The sequence below is a fragment of the Oratosquilla oratoria genome, chromosome 1 (genome assembly GCF_046742065.1).
Source record: "Oratosquilla oratoria isolate Oo_2021 chromosome 1, ASM4674206v1, whole genome shotgun sequence".
Lineage (NCBI taxonomy): Eukaryota > Metazoa > Arthropoda > Malacostraca > Stomatopoda > Squillidae > Oratosquilla > Oratosquilla oratoria.
The window spans coordinates 79,646,135-79,670,134 of record NC_134777.1 but is presented as its reverse complement, the minus strand read 5'-3'; the positions used below and the strand labels follow the sequence as shown (position 1 = coordinate 79,670,134).

Below are 24,000 nucleotides of genomic sequence, written 5' to 3'. Positions count from 1 at the left end.
TCGAAATCATAAGCAGGTGGTCGTGTGTTCGGGACCAGCTGCGTGCTTCTTGCGCTGGTTCTCGACAGTCCTGACCCGGCGGGGAGGCGACCCAAACATCGGCTTAAAAAAATGCCACAACTGACAGGGTTTGCTTTATCAGGGGTTTCTCACTTCCCATTTCGCGGGGGTGAGATGATGAGTTTTTTTTATGCAGAACAACGGTGATTGCTATGTCATCCAATACCCTCACCACTCACGTATGCCGTAGACAGGCCAGAGCCCCTGCTAGATCCAGTGACTCTTATTACTATTTGGCCTCGAAATCGATCCTTATGGTGCCCCGAGGCGCATGTAATAAAATCCCCTTTATTTAATCATTATCATCATTTGGCCGAGCAGGTCAAGGTGACAGTATTTCGAATGCCGCCAGCGAGTTGGACCAAGGGAATGGTTCATTTAATTCCACGCCAAAAAGCCCTCTGTAAGGGCCACCATCCTAGCCTCCTGATAGGGGGTGTTTGCGACGTTAAACCATCATCACCATTATATTTTTCCTTTCGTATGTTCTTCAGTTGAGTCAAGTTTCCTCGTGGTACCCAAAACAAAATCTACAAGTCACATTCGCACACCAGGTGCTGAGTAGCTGCGGCCGAAGCCGTCACCTTTGCCCTAATATGCGCTTTACGGACTGTTAGGTCAGGTAACTAACAGTCACTGCTGGGAATTGGAGAGGAGTGCGGGATTCGAGTCCACAACTAAGCGAATGCGAGACCAGCACGCTTCCGATTACGCCACCAGCGTATGGAGAAGGGTTTTACATGAATGTACAATGTACATTATTCTTACGACCGCATGGACGATCAATGTAATTTGTCAGAACAGGAGCACGTCATCGTATATTGTCTGCACGACTTTTGGGACACACTGTGTCTCTGTTCTCCGCAAACAAGGACCAATCTACAAGAGAGCGAACGCTCAAAGTGGTGTACTAGTAAGACTTCCATCACCTTCAGTAATACAAACCAAGGACTCGAATAACAATTATCGCACATCGCCGTAATCGGAAGCGTGCTGTTCTCGAATTCGCTTAATTATGGCTTCGAATCCCGCACTCCTCTACGATTCCCATCAGTGACTGTAACCTGTCCCCAACAGTCCCTAAAGCGCATAATAGGGCAAAGGAGGCAGCTTCGGTCGCAACTACGCAGCGCCTCCTGGCGAAGGGTCCTTACATTCTCACCTCCTCAAGTCCATGGGGAGATACTATGGCTTCGGGTGCTTTATGATTATGAACGAGTTACATTCAGAAGGAAAATTATTTTTTTAAGTAGAGACGTTGCTTTTATAACCTTCGGTCGTGAAATCCATGGACTTGAACTTCGCGATATCGTACATTGCCTTCACAACCTTGGGGACACACTGCATAGTCGGGTTCTCCATTAATATGGATGAATTGCGTTTGGAAGGAAGAGAGCACCCGAACGGAAGCTGTACTGCTTTCATCACATTGGGATACAGGACTTAGTATCTATGTTCTGAGCGCTGAAACAATTGGTTGTTTTAAGAGAATATAAGATGAATTTATGGGTGGGAATGACAAATGGAATGTGACATGGAACTGCTTAGTGTAGGCCTTATGGTTTCTTGTAGTGTCCTTCATTCTTATGTACCTTTCTGTCCACAGAGGCCCGGGTGATTCATGACTACAAACCAATTACGAAGGTCGGCTGTTTACATCACGTCGGGTGTTGTAGCAAATGACACCGTTAAGGCTGGTTAAGCAGAAGTGGATGGCGCCAGCTCTCCTACGCTCCGGATTTATGCAAGACGAATGGGTCGAGAGTTCGAATCCCTCCGCTGCCAAGATCGTATCACGGGGATAAACAAAACTTGTAGTAGACATGTTAAGAGAGAAGGTGTCACCCAGGACGGAAGAGGATACTATTTAGTATTTTGCCTCTAGATCTCAGCGGTTCGCCGCAACTGACAGGGCTTTGCCCCCTTATGGGTTTCTCACTCGCTTCCAACTAAATGGGAGTGGGATGATGAGGTGGATTGACTCATCAAGAATAAAGATTTTTATCGAGAACATCTTCACCTCTTCGTCACAGTGACCCCCGCTTCCTCTTAACTAAGCTGAACGGAATATGAATATGTTGACCATCATATAACCTCGTATTGAGACGGAAACATACGACTATTCTCGAAAAAAAATGCTAAATACGGGCTTAGATCTCTTTGTTGTCACCTTGGCTTTCATTTGTTATAACTCGTCTATTTCGAAAATACCACTCCATGAACTGATGAAAATTGTCTGTCATTGGCAAGAACAAAGTTATCAAACTTTTTAATGCCTGGGGAGAGTAATATCTATCTCTCTCTCTCTCTCTCTCTCTTCTCGTATGTTCTTTCAGTTCGAAATGGACCTTGACATATCCTTCTCGAACACACACTCACCAGCATCTCTCATCCCCTCGTGTTCTCTTCTGAACGTCCTCCTCCATTTCTCATTCACCTACGATAATCATTTGAATGACGGAGCTAAGGATGAGCTTTAATGTCAAACTTTCCCACTTCAGACTCAAGGAGGACTTGACCCCTTCCTCCTCGAGGACCTAATTCCAGCGACTATGCTGTAATAATCTGTATAATGAACTCTATCGCTTTTGTTTCTTAATTCGAGTCAACCTTGAATTGCCCATCTCCTTCACCTCCCACACACATTTCGAAGTTTTGTGTTGATGAAGTAGTTGAGGATGGGCTCCATATCTTCGAGGTCAACCTTGAATTACCCACCTCCACCTACACCTCCCACACACACCTCATATTTTTGTGTTGATGAAGTAGGACCCTGTCTCGCTCATCCCGACGTCCTCCTCGAGGACTTACTCCATATTAAAATGAAAATATACACATGAGTGAGTACGACATTCTAGCCACTTCTCCTTGACTGGAACTTGTACCAGAACGGCCTGTCCCTCCACGGTAATTCCTACAAGCATCACACACCGACGACTTTCATTCTCTTTCAGCTCATCCTCAGCTTCCTCTCCTCCTCATCATATCTTTCTTCTCTTCGTCTCCTCCTTCTCCTCATCATATCTTCCTTCTCTTTGTCTCCTCCTTCTCCTCATCTCCTTCTTAGCTCCTTATCCTCAGCTCCTCTAACCATGACTCACTTACAACTTTCATTCCTCTTCTTCAGCTCCTTCTCCTCACCTCCTCCTCCTCCTTAGTGACTCCTCATCCTCATGCTCAGCTCCTTCCCCAGACACGACTCACCTACGACTTTCATGTTGACAACGTAGCTCCTGATTGGTTTGGTGGATACCTGACACTCGTAGCGTCCCGCATCAGCCTGCGTGACGCCCCGGATCTTGACCATCCACTCCTGCGTCACCTCGTTGTAGATGGCTGACACTCTCGAGTCGGAGGAGTAACGGTAGTTGTGCACAGTCAGGATGTGCAAGTCGCGGTGGCGGATCCATGACACCTGCGGTCGGAAAGAGTTATGTAAATATAACAGTATAAGTTTATAAGTATTAATGCAGAGGTAGAAAGGCAGATAGAGGGACGGATAGCTAGTTAGCTATTCATATACATGTATACGTACATACATTACTTATATGTATTTAGCTATCTACACACACACACACAAGCACACACACACACACACAGACACACACACACACACACACACACACACACACACACACACACACACATATATATATATATATATATATATATATATATATATATATATATATATATATATATGTGTGTGTGTGTGTGTGAGTGTGTGTGTGTGTGTGTGTGTGTGTGTGTGTGTGTGTGTGTGTGTGTGTGTGTGTGTGTGTGTGTGTGTGTGTGTGTGTGTGTGTGTGTGTGTGTGTGTGTGACGTAAGTGGAGTAGGAAACACAGGAGTCTTAGTCCGAGTTTATTCGTGACTAGTTTCGCAGGTATGTTTTGAAAAAGAATACCTGCGAAACTAGTCAGGAATAAACTCGGACTAAAACTCCTGTGATTCCTACTCCACTTGCGTCAACCTGTCAAAATGTCTCAATATATTTATATACTATATATATATATATATATATATATATATATATATATATATATATATATATATATATATATATATATATATGTGGAGGAGAGGTGGCAAATGAAACGTAAAGGTTAGAGTATGGGGTTTTATTCATTACTAGACGTTTCGACTTCTTAGGCCTTCTTCAGTGGGTTGATGTGGCAAAAGTGCGGTGAGATGTGAAAGGGGTAATGTTCATAGAATATGCATGCCTGTCTTCAAATTTCAAATAATTATTCTGAATTAAATGCTACTTCATCAGAATGAAATATGCTCAAAAGGTCGCAGACTTATGTTTCTATCGCTCATGTTTATTTGTTTGTGTTTGCATGTTTGTGTTCACTTTGTGAGATAAGTTCACTGAAGTGAATTTACTGGTCGGTCGCTCGGTCGTCGGTTATAGTAATGTTTGAGTTGTTAATTAAAATAATGGAAGTTCGGCAACAACAAAAGGAACCAACAAGAAGACTAATCCTACCAACCAGCAACGTCACCTCCCTCCTCACCCGGACACTTGAGCCGAGTAATTTTCAAGTAGTGGGACATTCTAGCAGGACCATCAAGGATCTGACAAAACAACAGGACAAAAAGGACGCGAGTTGGGGCAACACCATGTGAGGTCGAAGCCTATATTGGTAGTACAACGTTTTGCTCGTTAGAGCTTTATCAAGTACACTGACATTGGTGCTCACAGAATGTCCCACTACTTGAATATTACTTAATTAAAATAATGGAAGGTCGGCAACAACAAAAGGAACCAACAAGAAGACTAATCCTACCAACCAGCAACGTCACCTCCCTCCTCACCCGGACACTTGAGCCGAGTAATATTCAAGTAGTGGGACATTCTAGCAGGACCATCAAGGATCTGACAAAACAGCAGGACAAAAAGGACGCAAGTTGGGGCAAATCCAATCCTTCCTCCCTCCGTGGGTTGGTGTTCTTCCCCCACCCCTCCCTTGCTCGAGACCTTCCCCCGTGGTCCCTCCGGCTGACTATATGTACTCCAAATGTTCGCCCCAATGTCCGTGTACTTGATAAAGCTCTAACGAGCGAAACGTTGTTGTTCTTCACATTGTTAAGACTTGGACAACTTGCCCACAATGGAGTGTATAAAGTCAAGAAAAGGAAGTGATATGATAAGCCATGAAGGCCTTCTGTACAGGAAGGACAAAACAAAGTTAAAAACCATCAACTGGAGGTGCGCAAAGGGAGGTTGTAAAGGTCGCCTAACAACAAGCCTTCAGTATCGAGAGCAACAACAGCACCCAGTGAGCAGTGGCGTTCACACACATCCACCAAACCCTTCGGATGTGGCAGTCCGGAGAGTGGAAAACACTGTAAAAACAGCTGCAGTAACAACACGGGATCCACCACGAAGAATCGTGCAGGATGCAATGGCCAAAGTTAATGAAGAAGTTGCGGAAAAGGAAAGCAACAGACAACAACCCCCCAGCTCCTGCTAATGTTGGAGAACTGTTCATACCTGATAAGTTGTGGCAAACAACAGACCAGCGTAGCTTCCTGCTCCATGACAGTGGGCGTGGAGATGTTCATCGGATGCTTATTTCCAGCACAGATCAGTTTCTTCAGACCTTACATGACTTTGAACACTGGATGTGTGATGGTACATTCAAACTGTCACCATCCCTTTTCTATCAAGTGTACACTGTGCATGCTTTGATACGAAACAATGTGCTTCCCTGCATTTTTGTTCTACTCCCAAATAAGCAACAAGTCACATACTCTCAAATGTGGACTGAAATCAAATCACTGAAACCTGGACTCGCTCCAAGAAGTGTACAGATCGACTTTGAACTACCTACCAAAGCTGCACTCATTGAAGCATTTCCTCAAACGCACATTTACGGCTGTTACTTTCACCTGGGATAATTGCTCTGGAGGAAGATTCAGGAAAACGGACTGCAACGATTATATTTGAAAGATGAAAATGTTCGGATGGCACTGAAAATGCTCCTTGCTCTTGCCTTTCTACCTGTGGATGAAGTGAGCGATGCCTTTGATTAACTGGTGGCAGACTACCCAGCAGAGGTAATGCCTCTCGTGAATTACTTCGAAGACAACTACGTGGGGCGGAGAAACAGACGGGGAGACAGACGACAGCCATTGTTTCCTGTACATATGTGGAGTGTGAAAGCCAGATAAGATGCAGGACTGCCACGAACCAACAACCAGCTGGAGAGTTGGCATAATGCTTTTCAGGAATCAACGGAAACCCATCATCCTACCATCTTTCGATTCATCGAAGCCTTAAGACGGGAGGAAGCCCTTCAACGGACAAACCGAACCCAGCTCCTACAAGGCAGAGACCTGACTCAGCGAATGAAAAGATACGTGACAATGAACACAGGTATCATTGTTGTACAGCAAAATCGAGATCAGTATGATCTTCTGCAATTCCTTCGAGCCCTCGCTCACAATTTAGAAATAAACGTGGCTTGATCACTTGATGACTGATTTTTGTTGCAAGTCTTGATGACTTTCTGTTGTTTGGCTTGACTAGCCTTCTTCTTTTTATATCATGTGACTTCTATAGCTAGTCCAAATAAATGTTTTAGATTCCCTTTAGGTTTCAATTTTTTATTACTGAGCAGTTTCATGCAGTTGATGCGATGATGTCGCTGTTATGACAATCGCTCTTATAATAAAATCGCTATCATGTGGTCGCTGTTGTGATAGTCGCTGTTTTAAAAGAATCGCAATTGTGAAATCGCTCTATTGACAGTCACTATTATTACAGTCGCTATTCGGAACCCGAGCCCTGTGAAGTATGTCTCTTCGAATAGTGACAAGTGATTGTGTTGTGTTTTTGTAATTGTATACGTATAGCGCTATACAGTTACAGGTATAAGATAAAATGTAGTGTTCTAGTAAATTAGAATCAAAACAGTAGTTTGTTACTGTACACCAAAGGTAGGAGTAATATCATAAGGTAAGCCGATTAAGTTTCGTGTATTTAATCTATTTGGTGACCGCTTTTGTTTCTTTTGTTGATTTATATATTTTCTTTGCCGTTTGTATTGCAGAAGAAGGAACGAAATGGCTTGTGAAGGTTGCGTGACCCTAGAGGACAGTCTCAAGATGTGTGAAGAGTGAATCCCCCACAACCCAAAGAGCGTTCCACCTCCACTTCTGCCAATGCCGTTTGTCGAGCCAGCGTTCGGTAAGCGGGTCTCCTGCGGAACAATCGCTAGCTCTAGCCAATCGTTTTGCTTTGCTGGAAGTTGAGGTGGCTGAAGATCAGGAGTTCCTAGTGGTGGGAGACTCCATGGTGCGAGGCTATGACAACATCCTGCAGCGAAAGACTAAATGACGTTGCAAGCTTGTATGTCAACCGGGCCGTGGGATCGCCAATTGTACTCAGACCATCAGGGAGCAAAGGCGGACGAACACGGTTACGATTGTTCATGCGGGAAGTAACGATGTGGGTAGGGTGAGATCACGGGAAATTGTTCGGAATTACAAGGTCCTCCTTCACGAGATGAAGGAGCGTAGGAGCCGTTACGTAGTCTGCGAGATCCTTCCGAGGATCTACGCTGGCTCGTGTTGGAGCACTAGAGTCATAGGGATCAATGAGAGAATATCACAATTATGCACACATCTGGGATACCACTTTCTTGATCCTTGGAATCTCTTTTCCAGGCGTCATGACCTTTATGTTTCTGATGGGATCCACATTATTAGCAGGGACGAAAATTTTCTTACAAACCTCACTGTGGGAGTTTGTAATGAACTAGTTCCTTTTTTTGGGTAGAAACTCAGAGGGTAGGGGAAATACAGTGTATTGGGGATAACAGAGTAGGGTGTAGCAATAATATAGAGCAATATGACATTGTAGGACAAAATATAATTTTAGGATATAATGTTGCTAGAGGACAAAATGTTACATAGGGACAAAGTATCACGATATGTAATGATAGAACAAAATATCACGCTAAGATATAATGTCAGTAGAGGACAGAATATAATTTTAGGAAGTGATGCCGAAGAGAATGTACATGAGAGATCGGATGAACGTGAGGGACCACATATCCGTGATGGGGCAAATGTCCATGAGGTACTGAATGTCAATGAAAGACCAAATGTATATATAGAGCAATAGAGAACAATATATAATGTATGGCATGATGTTGAAACTCAAAACGAGTCAAAAATAAAAATCACGAGGCTCTTAAAACCACGTACTTTAATGATCGTAGTATTATAAATAAATTCCAAGAAATACAGGCGTATGTCAAAAGCGAAAATTTCGATATGATAGGAATAACCGAGACATGCTTAATTGGTGGAGAGTTTGAAGCTGAATTTAATATTGCGAGATTTAAACACTTTCATCATGATAGAAACCAAAAGAAAGGTTGGGGTGTTCTGTGTACGTTAAAAGCAAATGGACAAAACAAATGAATGTAGGTGTAATATATAGGCCAAAAACATTATTATTAGCAGACAACAAGCTGTTGTTTCAAGAACTGTCTAGTTTCTGCAACCGGGACTTATTGATAATGGGTGATTTCAATTTTACTGACATTGATTGGATGACCCTTGAACATGGCCATATAGGTAGCCGCTTGATAGACTTTCTCGGAGACAATTACTTAAGTCAGCATGTAAAAGAGCCCACAAGACATGGAAAATTACTCGATCTATTGATCACTAGCCGCGAAGGCACGAAAGCATAAAAACCGATGTAGAAGTTGGTGAAACTATTGCACGTAGTGATCACAACTTAGATTCAAAAAGCTAATTTTTTTTTAGAATAGATACTTGTGTATCTAAAATACCCGATATCAGTAAAGTTCAGTTCATAGGACTACGTCAGGGGCTTCAGCTTACAGATTGGGAGGCAAAATTAAGCAAAAGGCCTGTAGATCAGATGTGGGAAATATTTCAAATCACGCTTACTAAGATAATTCACACTTACATCCGGTTTAAGCCCCCTCCCCCAATCAGGCTCGTCCAAAATGACTTAACAAAGAAATTGGAAAAAAGTATTGCTAAAAAGAGACAGTCTGATAAGAAATACAAGTGCTCGGGTGCATCTAATGACTATCAAAGTTATGTAATAATACAGAGGGATTTAAAAAAGAAAAAAAAAACGAAAACGACAATACGAAATGAATATCGCTGATGAATCCAAAGAGAACCCCAAAGAATTCTATAGGTACCTTAGAAAACAAAAGGATATTACTTGATGACGGTCAACTTGAATATCCAAATGAAGGAATGTGTGATAATTTAAACAATTATCTTAGTTCAGTATTCGTAAACGAAACACTTTAAAGTGAACTCCAAACTGAAACCTGTGAAAAGTCTAGGGTGAACTTACTACGGTAAATATAACAAAAGAAAAAAATTGAAATATGTATAATAAAACACCAGAGCCTGACGGTTGGCATCCAAGAATTTTAAAGGAAATGAAAAATGAGATTGTTGTTCCAATGGAAATTATTTAAAGAAAAATCCATCATATCCGGAGATATCCCAAGAGAATGGAACCTAACGTTACTCCCATATTCAAAAAAGGTGACAAAAAGAAACCAAATAGCTACAGGCCTATAAGCTTGACTTCAATCGCAGGAAAAAGGATGGAAACTATCATCAGAGATGCTATCGAACATCATTTAGAAAGCAACTGTTTGATAAATGATAGCCAGTATGGGTTCCGACGGAAACGTTCTTGCGTGGCTAACTTACTCGAATTCTACAACACAGTCATCTCGAATTATGACAAAAGATACAATATAGATTTAATATATATATAGACTTTGCAAAAGCTTTTGGTACCGTCTCTCACGAAAGACTACTTACTAAATTAGCTTCACACGGAATTAGTTGGACTAGTAATTGGTTGAACGATCGAAAACAGAGAGTTGTCCTAAATGGCAAAAGTTCTATATGGAAAAATGTTACGAGTGGAGTTCCTCAGGGTTCCGTTTTTAGCCCACTTCTATTCATAGTATATATAAATGGTATAGACCACGGACTAAAATCTATTGTCTCCAAATTTGTTAATGATACAAAAATGTGCGGAATGGCAAATGATCACTTAAATCAATTAGATATTCAAGAAGATTTAGATGAATTACAGCAATGGGCGGGAAAGTGGCTAATGAAATTTAAAACAAGTAAATGCAAGGTTATCCACATAGGTAAAAATAACAGTAAGTACCAATAGAAGTTATTTGGAAATTCGTTAACAAAAGTGGAAAGTGAAAAGAATCTCGGCGTAATTATCAGTAACGATATCAAATCATCTAAGCAATGTATTTCAGCCTCTGAGAAAGCAAATAATATTCTAGAACTGATTACGCAATCTTTTGACTTAAAAAGTTCATCACTCATTAACAAGCTATATAAATCGTTAGTTCGTCCACATTTGGAATATGCTGTTTCAGTATGGTCACTGAATCTCATTAAAGGCATTGACAGATTGGAGAAAGTACAACGGTGAGCCACAAAGCTGATTCCAAATATCAAAAATAAATTATACGAAAATCGACTAAAAGATATGAATCTGTTTTCCCTTAAGAAGAAGAAAAAAAAAGTAAACTGAGAGGTGACTTGATACAGGTCTTTAAGATTCTAAAGGGAAGTGACAAAACTTTCACACTGAATGAAAATCAGACAAGAAATAATGGTCTCAAAATGTCAGGAAATAGATTCAATTTGGAAGTGAGTAGAAACAACTTCGCCAACCGTGTAGTTAATGAATGGAATAAACTTCCTACAGAGGCAGTGTAATGTAGTTCAGTTCGAAGCTTTAAGATTTGTTTAGATAAACACCTAAGCAAGATGCTGTAATGCCAGTCATTTATTCTATATTAATTATTTGTTTGTTATTATTTGTCTGTGTTTATTATTATTTGCTTGGTTATGATTTATTATTTTAACTGTCAATTTATTATCATTTACTATTTGCCTGTTTGTTTGTTATCTAACTTTACCTATTTGATTATTTATTTATTTAATTTATTATTATTTATCTAATTATGATTTTATTTATTTATCTTACATTATTATAATTCTTTTTCATATCCGACCTAGTTATGGACTAAAAGGTCTCCTGTCGGTATGCTCCTCCTATGTAATTGTTTATAATCCTTTGTCATATCAAGAAACCAGGGCAGGACTTACATTGTAAAAAGTAATGGACTTGAATTGGACAAATTTAGGTTTAAGAAGGAAATTGGCAAGAACTGGTTTACCAACAGGGTGGTAGGATGGAATATACTCGTATTTAGTAACCGTGTAGTGAGCGCTGAATCATTCATTTGTTTTAAGCGAATATTAGATAAATTTATGAATGGTGATGACAGGTAGTAAGGAACATGGAACTGCCTAGTGAAAGCCTTATGGTTGTTTGCAGTCTCATTTTCTTGCAGTCTCATTCTCATGTTCTTATATATTAAGTCAGCGAAATTTCATTCATTAAAAAAAAAAAATCAACTTAATTAAGAATATCGTTATAGCGTATGAATATATATTGTAACCAAACTGGAGCTGACTAATTTTACTGAGCAGGGAAAAATTCCAAAAACAAATTAATATTTTTTTTTTACTTCCATAAAATGCAACTACAAAATTCAAGGATGAGGAGGTTTACTGTAAGTGTGAAGGATACCTTGTGCTTTGGCTCCACAATACTGAATAGAGTAACTTACGGTGGGAGGTACTTAACATCATCCGAAGCCGTTGTGAGATAGAATATAGACCCCAATAGAAAATGGACACCTTCTATGGGAAATGAATCCCCACTAAAAAAGAATACTATATTTTTTATAAACAGATAACACGTTAAAATTTATTATATTGTTGATCAAAATACCTAACTATACCAACCCAATTTAATGACAAATGACAATGAGTTGCATATTTTAGTAGGAGGTCCATTTTCAATAAGGGTGGTCCATTTTCCGCTGTGGAAATTGGACCCGGGTTCAATATCAGGGAGGTTCCTTTTCCATTTTACACCGTCATTTTCACCTTGAAACATACGGAACTCATATAAGAAATTAAGAATGGAGGATACTGCAAGAGACCACAAGGCCCACACTGGGCAGTTCCACGTCCCTTACTACCTGTCATTCCTATCCACAAAGTTATTTAACATCCTCTTGAAATAACCAATTGTTTCAGCGCTCAATACATGGCTACTAAGCCCATTCCATTCGTTAAACACTGTTGGTAAACCAGTTCTTGCTTATTTTCTTCTTAAACTTATACCATAATAGCAACACAGGGAAATGAAGAAAATACACTGGAGATTCAATGTTTCAGTAAAATAAAAGTTTACGTGGCTCAAACCCGCAAATTTTAAAACGTAGATCAAGCAAGCGAACCAGTGGACCACTAAATCCCTCCCCGCTTCTCCCTCCAGGTGGGCAAGGTATCTTCCCGCCTCCACAGAGAGCCAAATATACGAGGCTCGCTTTCCATTTGGGGAAAATCATGTGACCTTAACTACCGCGTGTTTACGAGATATCAACACTTTCAGGAGTCTTATCATCAAAGCGGGAGGCGTTCCGTGTGGGCGGCGGCGGCGGCGGTGGAGCCCTGGCGCGTTGCTGCAAACAGCCGCCTCTCCTTCAACCGAGCGGAAACAGAGGCTTGTTTCATAAGTATCGACTTATCGCCGTGCGCCGTCCACGACACGACGTCGTGCTCTCAGATAACCTTGGGTGTCTATGGCGCGCTGCTGCAAACTGCCGCCTCTCCTTCAACCGATACACGTATCGACTTTTCGCCGTGCGCCGCCAACGACACGACGTCGTGCTCTCAGATAATTATGTGTGTTTATGGACGCTTTTACACGTCACGACCAAGACCACGTGTGAAAGCGTCCATAGACACCCATGGTTACTTGAAAGCACGACGTCGTGTCGTGGACGGCGCACGGTAAAAAGCCGATACATGTGATACGTGTCTAACACACTCTTTGCTCCTTCAACACGTTGACCTAGTTTGTAGATTTTGTTCTGGCTATGCAGGCATGATTTTCTACGGCTGTGGGGCCAGACTAAAAGGAGGTCGTTGGTGGTGATGCCGGCAAGGCCATCATATTAACCCATTAAACTCCGATGACAAGATTCCTTGTCATTTGGTCAAATAAAACAAAAAATCATAAAACACCAAAATGTTTGATCAAACACCAGAAAAATATGACGTCAGTCCTCGCTTCGCCCGCGAGCGAAGCGAGGACTGACGGCATATTTTTCTGGTGTTTGATCAAACATTTTGGGGTTTTATGATTTTTTGTTTTATTTGACCAAATGACAAGGAATCTTGTCCTCGGAGTGAATGGGTTAAGACAGCAGGGTAAGACGCGTAGTAATGGGTTTATACTGGACAAATTTAGGTTTAAGAAGGAAATAAGCAAAAACTTGTTTAGCAACAAAGTGTTTAACGGATGGAATAGACTTAGTAACCATGTAGTGAGCGACGAAATTATTGGTTGTTTGAAGAGAAGATGAAATCACTTTATGGATGTGGATGGCAGATGGTAAGGGACATGGAACTCCCTAGTGTAGGCCTTATGGTCTCTTGTAGTCGCCTCCATTTTTATGTTCTTATGTTTATTATCACAGACTTTCGTTTCTGTAAGATCTGATGGCTGGATTTTTTTTTTTTTTTTTTTTTTTTTTTAAGTTCACTGACTGCACAGCGTCTTCCTAGAGCATAAAGACCAAATCAATCCATTGTTCTGAATCTACTGTACACTCACATCACTCCACTGGGATGGTTTCAAAGACCACATCTATCCACTTTCTCCATAGAACGAAGACCCAACGACTACACTTTTTCCAAAACTCAAAGACAGTATCAGTCCACTTCCACAAGGCCCAAAGATTAGATCATTCCACTTTCTTGAAGTTCAAATATTACCTAAGATCACACATCAGAAACCCAAAGGTCACATCACTCATAGAAAAGGAGGGTGCATGGAAATTTAGCGGTTTCTTTCCATACTATACCTAGTTAAAAATGTAAAATAATATATAGTACACAAATCCATATCCGAGAAACCCAAAGACTACATGGCCCATGGGAAAAAATAATGCAAGAAAATTTAGCAATTTCTCTCCATTCTCTAACTACTTAGAAAGTAAAATACTATACATGGATTTTACACGCTAAGAAAAAAAAATTCTAGACACTTTTTTCCGCATTTCCTAACAGAGAAAAATCAACATTTCAAATTAAACTGTTTTCACTTCTTATTTTAAGCAAAAAATTTTTTTTTGTAATTCTTTGTTAGGTTATACGAAAAGTTACAGCTTATAAGAGAAAGTTATTGTTCTTCATAAATTCTATTACTTCATAATATTTTGTAAACCTTTAAAGTAGTTTGATATATCTAGCGAGACACCCACCCAAAATCTTACAGAAAAATTTGGTAAACATTTTACCCGCACTTTTCTCGTAGATTCTACGGAGTAATTTATGGGATTTATATATATATATATATATATTATTATTATCATTATTATTATTATTATTATTATTATTATTATTATTATTATTATTATTATTATTATTATTATTATTATTATTATTATTATTATTATTATCATTATTATTATTATTATTATTATTATTATTATTATTATTATTATTACTATTATTATCATCATTATTATTACTAACATTATTATCATTATTATATTATTATTATTATTATTATTATTATTATTATTATTATTATTATTATTATTATTATTACTATTATTATTAATATTATCATTATTATTATTGATATTATCATTATTATTATTATCATTATTATTACTATTATTATTATTATTAATACTATTATTATTATTATTATTATTATTATTACTATTATTATTATTATTAATATTATCAATGTTATCAATATTATTGTTATTATTATCATTATTATATATCTATTTTTACTAACTTATTTATGTATCCATTGACACCGTAAACTTTTTAATTCTATTCTTTTTAGATACTTCATTTTTCCCTTAGACTGTACAGAATAATGGTTAATATTCTTTTTATTACTATTTATTATTATAATTTTAATTATTCATTCATTTTTTACAACGTAGTCTCCCCCCTTTCGTCTTCGTTCTTCTCTTTCTTGCACTCTCTCCCTTCAATCCAATTCCCCTTCCCAAGGTTCCCAATATAGACTCCTTCATTCACACAACAGAATATATTCCTAAAGATCTTTGCCATCTCTCCTCTTCTCCGCACCTCCCTCCTTCCATCCTGTTTCCTCTCCCTCCTTTCCTCTATTTCCCCTTGTTTAACTCTCACTTACTCACCTGTGAAACACGTTATCTTTTCGTTTCAGAATGACGAACAGATCCCTTCATCTGAAATTTAGGTCCGTTGTATGACTTCAACATTTGACACTAATCTTTGAACCTGTGTGCACGCTTCCTCTCTACTCTCTTTCCTCTCCTTTTCCCTCCTTCCCTCTCGTTCTCTCCCTTTCCCTCGCACCTTCCCTCTCCTTCTTTCCCTTTCTCTCTTCTTCTATCTTTCCCTCTCCTTCCCTCGCATCTTGTCTTTCCTTTGCCTCTCCTTCTCTCTCCTTTTCTCTCCTTCCCTCTCTTTCCCCATCCTTTTTGTCTCTTTCCCTCTCATCTTCCCTTTCCTTTCTCTCTCATTCCCTCGCACCATCTCTCTCATTTCCTCTCCTTCTCTCTCCTTCACTCGCACCTTCCCTTTCCTTCTCTCTCCTTCCCTCCCCTTCTTCCCCTTCTCTCTCCTTTTCCCCTTTTCCCTCTCCATCTCTCTCATTTTCTTTCCTTCCCTCTATTCCCTTCGTTTTCTCTCCTTCCCTCTCACCTTCCGACTCCTCCTCTGAACTTCTCTCTCTTTTTTCTCCTTCCCTCTTTTCTCTCATTTTCTCTCCTTACTTCTCCTTCCCCTTCCTTTTCTCTCCTTCCCTCGCACCTTTCCACTCCTCCTCTCTCCTTTTTTCCCCTTCCCTATCCTTCCCTGTCCTTCTCTTTCGTTCCCTCTCCTTCTCTCTCCATCTATCTCTTTCCCTCTCCTTCTCTCTCCTTCCCTTGCACCTTCCCTCACATTTCCTCTCCTTCCTCTTCCTTTTCTTTGCTTCCCTTGCACCTTCCCCTCTCCTTCTCTCTCCTTTCCTCTCTTCTCTTTCCCTCCCTCTCCTTCTCTCTCCTTCCCTCGCACCTTCCCTCACATTTCCTCTCATTCCTCTTCCTTTTCTTTGCTTCCCTTGCACCTTCCCTCTCCTTCTCTCTCCTTTCCTCTCTTCTCTTTCCCTCCCTCTCCTTCCCTCGCACCTTCCCTCTCTTCCCCTCTCTCCCCCTTGCACCATACTGGCGTCCTTTCGTCCCCTTTCCCTATTCCCTGGACTTCCCTCTTATCACCTCCCAGGCTCCTTTCCCCTCTCGAGTTCCCCTCACCCCCTCCGTCTTCTCGCACCTCTCCCCTCTAACCGGTTCCATTTTTTCCCTCCATTCTTGGTTTTCCATTTCTCTCCTGTCATCCATTTCCATCCATCCTTCTTTCTTGTCTTTCCCCTTGCCTTCCATCCCCTTCTACAATGGAACTAAAGTAAAGAATTTAATTGTTAGGCCATAGGAGAAATAATAGGAGAAAACAAAGGTAATGAATATGAAGATAATGGAATTAATAGTGATGATAATAATAAATCGAATAATTAGTATGATAAAAATCACAAAAATATATAAATTGTCGTCTACTTGTCTATATAATAAAAAGTTTCTTCCCTCTCATAATAAGGGAGCAAGTGGCCAGACAAAGCACACACACACACACACACACACACACGCACACACACACACACACACACACACACACACACACACACACACACACACACACACACACACACACACACACACACACACACACACACCCTTCACCCATCCCACAACCATTATTCAACAGCCATTTGTTGTCCTTCCCATCTTAGGTTCTTGTGGGTGAAGGGCCACTGCCAGGGTCGGAAGCAATGCAAGAAGGCACAGATGATGCTTACGATAATGACAAACATGAGACAATTGTTTCTCCATCGATCGCAGCTTCTATTTGCTTCGCTTTTGCTCTTCGTTTGAGTTACTCAGAGCAAAGTATTCAAATATCATCATCTTATGGTTATGATATGTCTTATGATTACGATACGTCTTTTCATGCGAGAAAAAGTATGTAAAAATATTGTTTCTTACTATATAGAATCCATGTGTCAACATTTTATGATAACTCGTACCCTAAGCTAAGTAAATAAATTGGACTTTGGCTAGAAAAGAATCTAGAAAAGAGATCGTTTATCATCAAAAATAACAAATAAGAGAGAGAGAGAGAGAGAGAGAGAGAGAGAGAGAGAGAGAGAGAGAGTGAGAGTCATAGTAACCAGATGGTTAAGGAATATTACAATGTTCGATTTCCCTGCCCCAACACAGACCTTACTTTAGGGCTACGAGACTTACCGAATGGTGTCCAATGTTATAAACTCTGCAGGACATGTAAGCCGTCTTGCCCTCGGCCACGGTGATGTTGTGGGGCATGGAGTTGTCGAAGGTTGGCATTGCCCCGAGGATCGAGTTAATCGCGGCTCCCCCCTGGGGCGTATCCCCCTGAGGAGAGTCCCGATAGTCCCCGGAATCGATCCGGGCGGCGAAGTGGGGTCCGGAGGGTTCTGGCGACGGAGTCGGCGGTGGCGGCGCGTGGAACTGTATCCCTCCGGTACCGGTATTAGAGAAAGTGGTGGAGGGTTCAAAGGGATCCGGGTAGTCAGGGTCTTCACGGTAGGGCTTCTGGTAAGGGAGCCGAGGGTAGAATCGCCCCGGAAGCTTGATGTCGTCGTAGTGGGAGCTGTACTCGGTGTATTCCGGGTACTCTTCCGGAGGGTAGGCTACTGCTTCTTCCTCTTCGCCCTTGTAGTAGCTGCTGACGAAGTTGGCTTTTCCCTCCATCACATCTGGAGGGGAGAGAAAAAAGAAAAATGCATAAAGACCAGTTTCCTGGGGGAAATTAAAATAGAAATGCATAAGATCAGTTTCTTGGGGAAAATAAAAATAGAAATGCTTGGGAGAAAAAAAATCCGTGAATATCGGTTTCTGGGGGAAGAGAAAAACAAAAAGGTAAGAACACCAGCTCCTGGGAGAAAATAAGGATACTCGTAAACATTGATAGAAAAAAAAAATCAGTCTGGTGGGCTGGGAGATCCGAAAACACATGTGAGCATCCGCATCTGAGGGGAAACAATAATATGAAACGCATATTAAAGTTTTGTGGGGTGGCAGCTCATCCATACACTGGAATGAGCAACACTCCTCACTGTGTTAGAAGAGGCAGCCTTTAACCTTCTGTAAAGGTCTTTTCTTTTTACCTTTACTTTTTGATGGACAGAATAAAAATTATGAGACGTGTAACACTTTATTACGTTTATTGAGATCCACCACAGCTGAAAAAAATAATCTGTCTTTGTTCAGAATCAAATTATTGAATAAGGTGACACCTCTCAACAAATTAATTGGAATAGCTTTTATCCACCTGATGAAAGAATGTCCCACTAACTTGAAAAAAAGAAAAAGAAAATCGTGAAGCGTTAATCATAAGGGAATTTGTCAATGTGATGCCCCTCCCGAGCCAACACGTGTAAATATACATAAACATACACACACACACACACACACACACACACACACACACACACACACACACACACACACATACATATATGTATATATATATATATACAGGGTGGGGCGCGGAAACTTCCCGATTTGGGGATTGAATTATAAAGTGTTTACACTTCACAATTCTTTATTCTACTTTTATGTCTGTCACACAACATGGGAGATTTACTTTTACACAGTTCTAAAAACAATATATTTTAAATGTCCACCTCCATTGTCAATACACTGATTCAGACGATTTCGGAAGCTTTGGTCTACTCTCTCTAGCATGGTGAGCAGTATATTGGCTATTTGAGTGCGGATGGCATTCTGTAGGTCTTCCAGTGTCTGTGGACGGTCGTTATAAACCAGGGATTTGAGATAATCCCACAGGAAATAATCATAGGGGGCTAAATCAGGCGAGCGCGCTGGCCAGTTTAAATCGCCTCTCAGGGAAATCAGCGCGCTCGCTTGATTTAGGCCCCTATGATTATTTCCTGTGGGGTTATCTCAAATCCATGGTTTATAACGACCATCCACAGACACTGGAAGACCTACAGAATGCCATTCGCACTGAAATAGCCAATATACCGCTCACCATGCTAGAGAGAGTAGACCAAAGCTTCCGAAATCGTCTGAATCAGTGTATTGATAATGGAGGTAGACATTTAAAATATATTGTTTTTAGAACTGTGTAAAAGTAAATCTCCCATGTTGTGTGACAGACATAAAAGTAGAATAAAGAATTGTGAAGTGTAAACACTTTATAATTCAATCCCCAAATCGGGAAGTTTCCGCGCCCCACACTGTATATATACGAAAGCAATCACTTTATCGTGATAGGAAAATGCAAAATAACCACAGAAGAGAAATTTGTAGACAGTAAGTACTTTCGTATATTACATCTTCAGACTGAAGATGTATTATACGAAAGTTCTTACTGCCTACAAGTTTCTCTCCTCCTGTGGTTATTTTGCATATTATATATATATATATATATGTATATATATATATTATATATATATATATACATACACACACACACACACACACACACACATATATATATATATATACATACACACACACACACACACATATATATATATATATATATACATACATATATATATATATATATGTACATATACATATACATATGTACATATACATACATATATACATACATATGTTCCCTAGATTTTTCCTACCTACATTTTTGCGATTCAATCTGGTGTCATTCACAAAACGTTCGGGAATGAGAAGAGTTTAGCTGTGTTATTAAGAGAGCTTCAAGCTTATTATGATTAAATACTTCACTGTAATATACGACTTTACAATTTCCACCAGGCAATTCTATTCAGTCAAAGAAAACTCATGCAGTCAGACAGTTAATCTCATCAGTTCAAGTACAATATTTTATACAAACAAAACATTCTTTAGTTACCGAAAGAATGTAAATAAAGAAAGGTATTAAAATTTTGAAAGAAAAAATTTAAGGGCCTTGTGAAGCACGCTATAACGGGGTCCCCTATTGGACAAGTGTACCGGTCTGTGTTACAGTTCTTACCTTCCACGTTTAAAATATTCTACGACCGCGCTTGTGCCGGGGATGGCGAAGGAGCCTGGCGTTGGAAGATGGTGGTGGTAGTGGTGGGGAGATGGTTGGGGGAGATGATGGAGGGGGAAAATGGTGGAATGGGGGATAGTGGGGGGAAATGGTATAGGGAAGACAATGGGGGGATGGTGGAGGGGAAAGATAGTGGAAGGGGAGATAGTGGGGGGAAATGATGGGGGAAGATGATGGGGGAAGATGGTGGGGGAGAATTGGTGGGAAAAGGGAAAGATGGTGGGGGCGGAAGGAAGCGGGAGTAAGTGGAGGGAGTGGAGGGGAGTTAGAGAAGTCTGGGAATTATGTATCTTGGAGTGGCGCAAAGGAGGTGAATGGAGGACCAAGGATATGGGGGAGGGGGAAGGGGAGGGGGGTGAAGGGAAATAGATATAGAGGGGCTGCAAAGCTTGTTGGAGCGAAGAATGTGAGGCTGGTAATAAGATGTAGGAGGGGAGGGCTGGGAGGGGAATGGGGTAGACCGGGCCGGGGGAGGGGATGGGGGAGGTGGGTATCGTCTTAGTCTTCCTTAACCATTCAGTACCGTAGCTCCCTTTTCTTGTATTGACTACCAAATGATTTTATTCAACTCAGAGCTAGACCCCGAAGTTCAAATGCATTTCGGTCAATCGAATTTTATTATTTTTTTTTTTAATCTAGAGTCTACCTTTACCTGAATGAAACCTGGTGTTTCGTTTCTCTCAAAGGAAGAGAACTATCGAATCAAAGGGAGACCTTTTGGCCCATATTGATTAGGATTGAAATAATAAGAACGATATATAAAAACAGGTTTAGGGTGGGGTCATGAGGAAGCATTATCATAGTCTTAAACGTTTGTCTTACTTGTTTCTAAATGTGGTACATGCGATTGCCACCACAGGTAGTTTGTTTCGTTCTTTGACTACGTTATTGGTCGAGGTAGTTTATGGCAGTTCGTCAGAAATCGGCGACGACAGTGCTCCGGTGAAGTGTGATGATGTAAGTGAGGCTGTATGTTCTCGTGAGCTACATATACCAATGTATGTCATTACCTCATTCACTACTTTCATTTAGTTACTCTTATGAAAATGTAATTTTCACATATATTTCACCAAATGAAGAATTTTGATATGTTTTTATTAACTTTTCTCAGAGCATAGATCAGTGTAGTGGGAAGGTTAGCATTATGCCCACTGGACCACTACGACCCTCATGGTAGGGAGGAGGAAGAGGAGCAGACGAGGAAGGAGAGAAGGGAGATGGAACAAAAAATTGAGTTCAGCACGAAAGTTTACGAGAATGGAGAGACGGGAGAAAATAAAGGAGGATGAAAAAGGAGAAAAAGAAAAGAAAGGAGAAGGAGAGGGGAAATGAGGAGTAGGAGGAAGACATAAAAAATTTGGTCTGAGCGAGAAAGTCTACGAGAAGAATGAAAGGAAGAGAAAACAATGAAGGGAAGAGAAAGAGAACAAGAAAAAGAAAGAGGAAAAGGAGAAGGCAAATAAAAAAGGAGAGGAGAACAGAAATGAGGAAAAATAAAAGGAGGAGGAAGAGGAGAAAGAACAGGAGAAGAAGGAGGAAGAGGAGAAAGAACAGGAGAAGAAGGAGGAAGAGAAAGAGTAGGGATAGGAGAAGAGAAGGTTGAGAGTTCACAAATTTTTGGTAATGGTACTAGAAAAGGAGGAAAAGAGAAAGTCGGAGGGAGAATAGGAGGAAGAATAGGAGGGGGAGGAGAAGAGAAGATTGAAAGTTCAACTGGTTTTTGGTCCAGAAAGTGGAGGGGTAGAAGAGAAACACGAGGAGGAGGAAGAGTAAGTGAAGTAGGAGGAGTAGGAGGAAGAGGAGGAGGAGACAGAGTAGGAGGAAGAGGAGGAGGAGACAGAGTAGGAGGAGGAGTAAGAGAAGGAGGAGGAAGAAGAGGAGAGGAGAAAGAACAGGAGAAATAGTAGGAGGAGTAAGAGTAAGATGAAGGTTAGTAGGAGGAGGAGGAGGAGGAGGAAGATGAGAGACGTTCAATTGGTTTTTGGTCAAGGAACTGGAGGAAGACGAGGATGAGAAAAAGTAGGAAAGGAGGAGGAGGAAGATGAGGGAAGTTCAATTGGTCTTTGGTCAAGGAACTGGAAGAGGAAAAACAGGAAAATGAGGAGGAAAAGTAGGAAGAATACGAAGAGTAGGAGGAAGAGTAGGAGGAGAAAAGACTTGAAAGTTCAATAGGTTTTTAGTCAACTGGAGGAAAATGAGGAGGAGGGGGAGGAGGAGGAGGAGGAGGAGGAGGAGAAGGAGGAGGAGGAGAGAAGGTTGAAAGTTCAATAGGGTTTTGGTCAAGGAACTGGTGGAGAGGAGGAGAGAATGTTCAAGAAAGGAGAGAGCAAGTTTTTGGCTGCGACAGTGTGTTGGGGGTATATTGGAACCTCATAGAAAAAGGAGTGAGCGGCTCGCACCACAAATACTCGTAAGGTTCTCGGGAAAGGAAACCCGCGCCGAAGAATCAGCCCTACGGTTCCTCATGCTGAATAGAATCGTCTGGCGTTTGGATTATATTCCTTAAAAACGACGGTGGATGCTCGCTGCCCGAGTGGGTTAGAGCGTCGCTACTTGCGACGAAGGTCGAGGTAACGGCGATTCGAACCCTACCACCAGCAAGGTGAATCATTACTGACTCACTAAATTCCACGCTACAAAGTCCTCTGTAGGGGGCATCGTCCTGGTCTCCTGATAGGGGAAGTTTGCGAGGTTAAACAGGATCAATAACGACGAAGCTGAGTATGATTATATAGCAATGACATTCTTTGATAACGATGAAGAGAGTATCTAAAGTGAGCATGAGTGCTGATGTGCTGTAATTTACCTGATACAACCAAGTACTGCATGGGTGACCCTTCGGCCACGTCCATAATAGATTTTTTTTTTCGAATATTATCCTATGAGCAGGATTAACTCTCTCACCATCCCACTCCCACGCAGTGGTACTTGAGAAATCCATGAAAGGTTAAAGACCAGCCAGTTGTGGAAAGCCGTTGGGCCTTTAGGCTGATGTTGAGTTGCCTATCCTCGTCTGGCCAGGGCTGTCGGCAACCAACACAGGAAGCCCGCAGCGGGTCCCGGGAATCGAACACACGACCATCTCCTCATGAATTCAACACTGTATCCACTGGGTTACCGCAGGGTTAAGGCTATTTTGATTAACTGACTCCTATTTGCACAGTGTTTACTCAAACACAGAGAAAGATTCTGGAATTCATACAAGGACGAACTATTCTTTCCATGAGAAAGTCAAATCCCATTAGAAAGGATTCAAGCAAGGGAGCGAGACCCACTGTAAGGCTCGTTTCACACGTATCGACTTTTAGCCGTGCGCCGTCAACGACATGACGTCGTGCTCTCAAGTCATCATGGGTGTCTATAGATGCTTTCACACGTCACGACCACCACCACTTGTGAGAGCGTCCATGGTGATTTGAAAGCACGACGTCGTGTCTTGGACGGCGCACGGCGAAAAGTCGATAAGTGTGAAATGAGCCTAAGGAATTCATCTTTTAAGAAACACTGGGGATAACTGTGCCTGACTGGAATGGCCTAAGGAGCTTATTACTCGCCAATCTTTAAGATATGAAAAGGAATTGTTATCAAAACTGATGCTATTTTCACATTAACGTGCGCTGGTGGTGTA

The 24,000-nt window shown here is 40.9% G+C and overlaps 1 protein-coding gene across 2 annotated transcripts in view; it reads right to left on the bottom strand.

The window, feature by feature from the left end:
- LOC143017909 (hemicentin-2-like) overlaps window positions 1-18,039 on the bottom strand; it is a 297,036-nt gene extending 278,997 nt beyond the window's left edge. For both annotated transcript variants that reach the window (XM_076172977.1, XM_076173019.1), the window contains exons 1-2: window positions 17,552-18,039; window positions 3,265-3,475 (exon numbers count right to left, since the gene is read on the bottom strand). In XM_076172977.1, the coding sequence (XP_076029092.1) occupies window positions 3,265-3,475; window positions 17,552-18,037 (697 nt within the window). In that variant the 5' untranslated portion in view covers window positions 18,038-18,039. The remainder of the gene's footprint in view (window positions 1-3,264; window positions 3,476-17,551) is intronic.
- Between the last annotated feature and the right edge of the window lie 5,961 nt (window positions 18,040-24,000).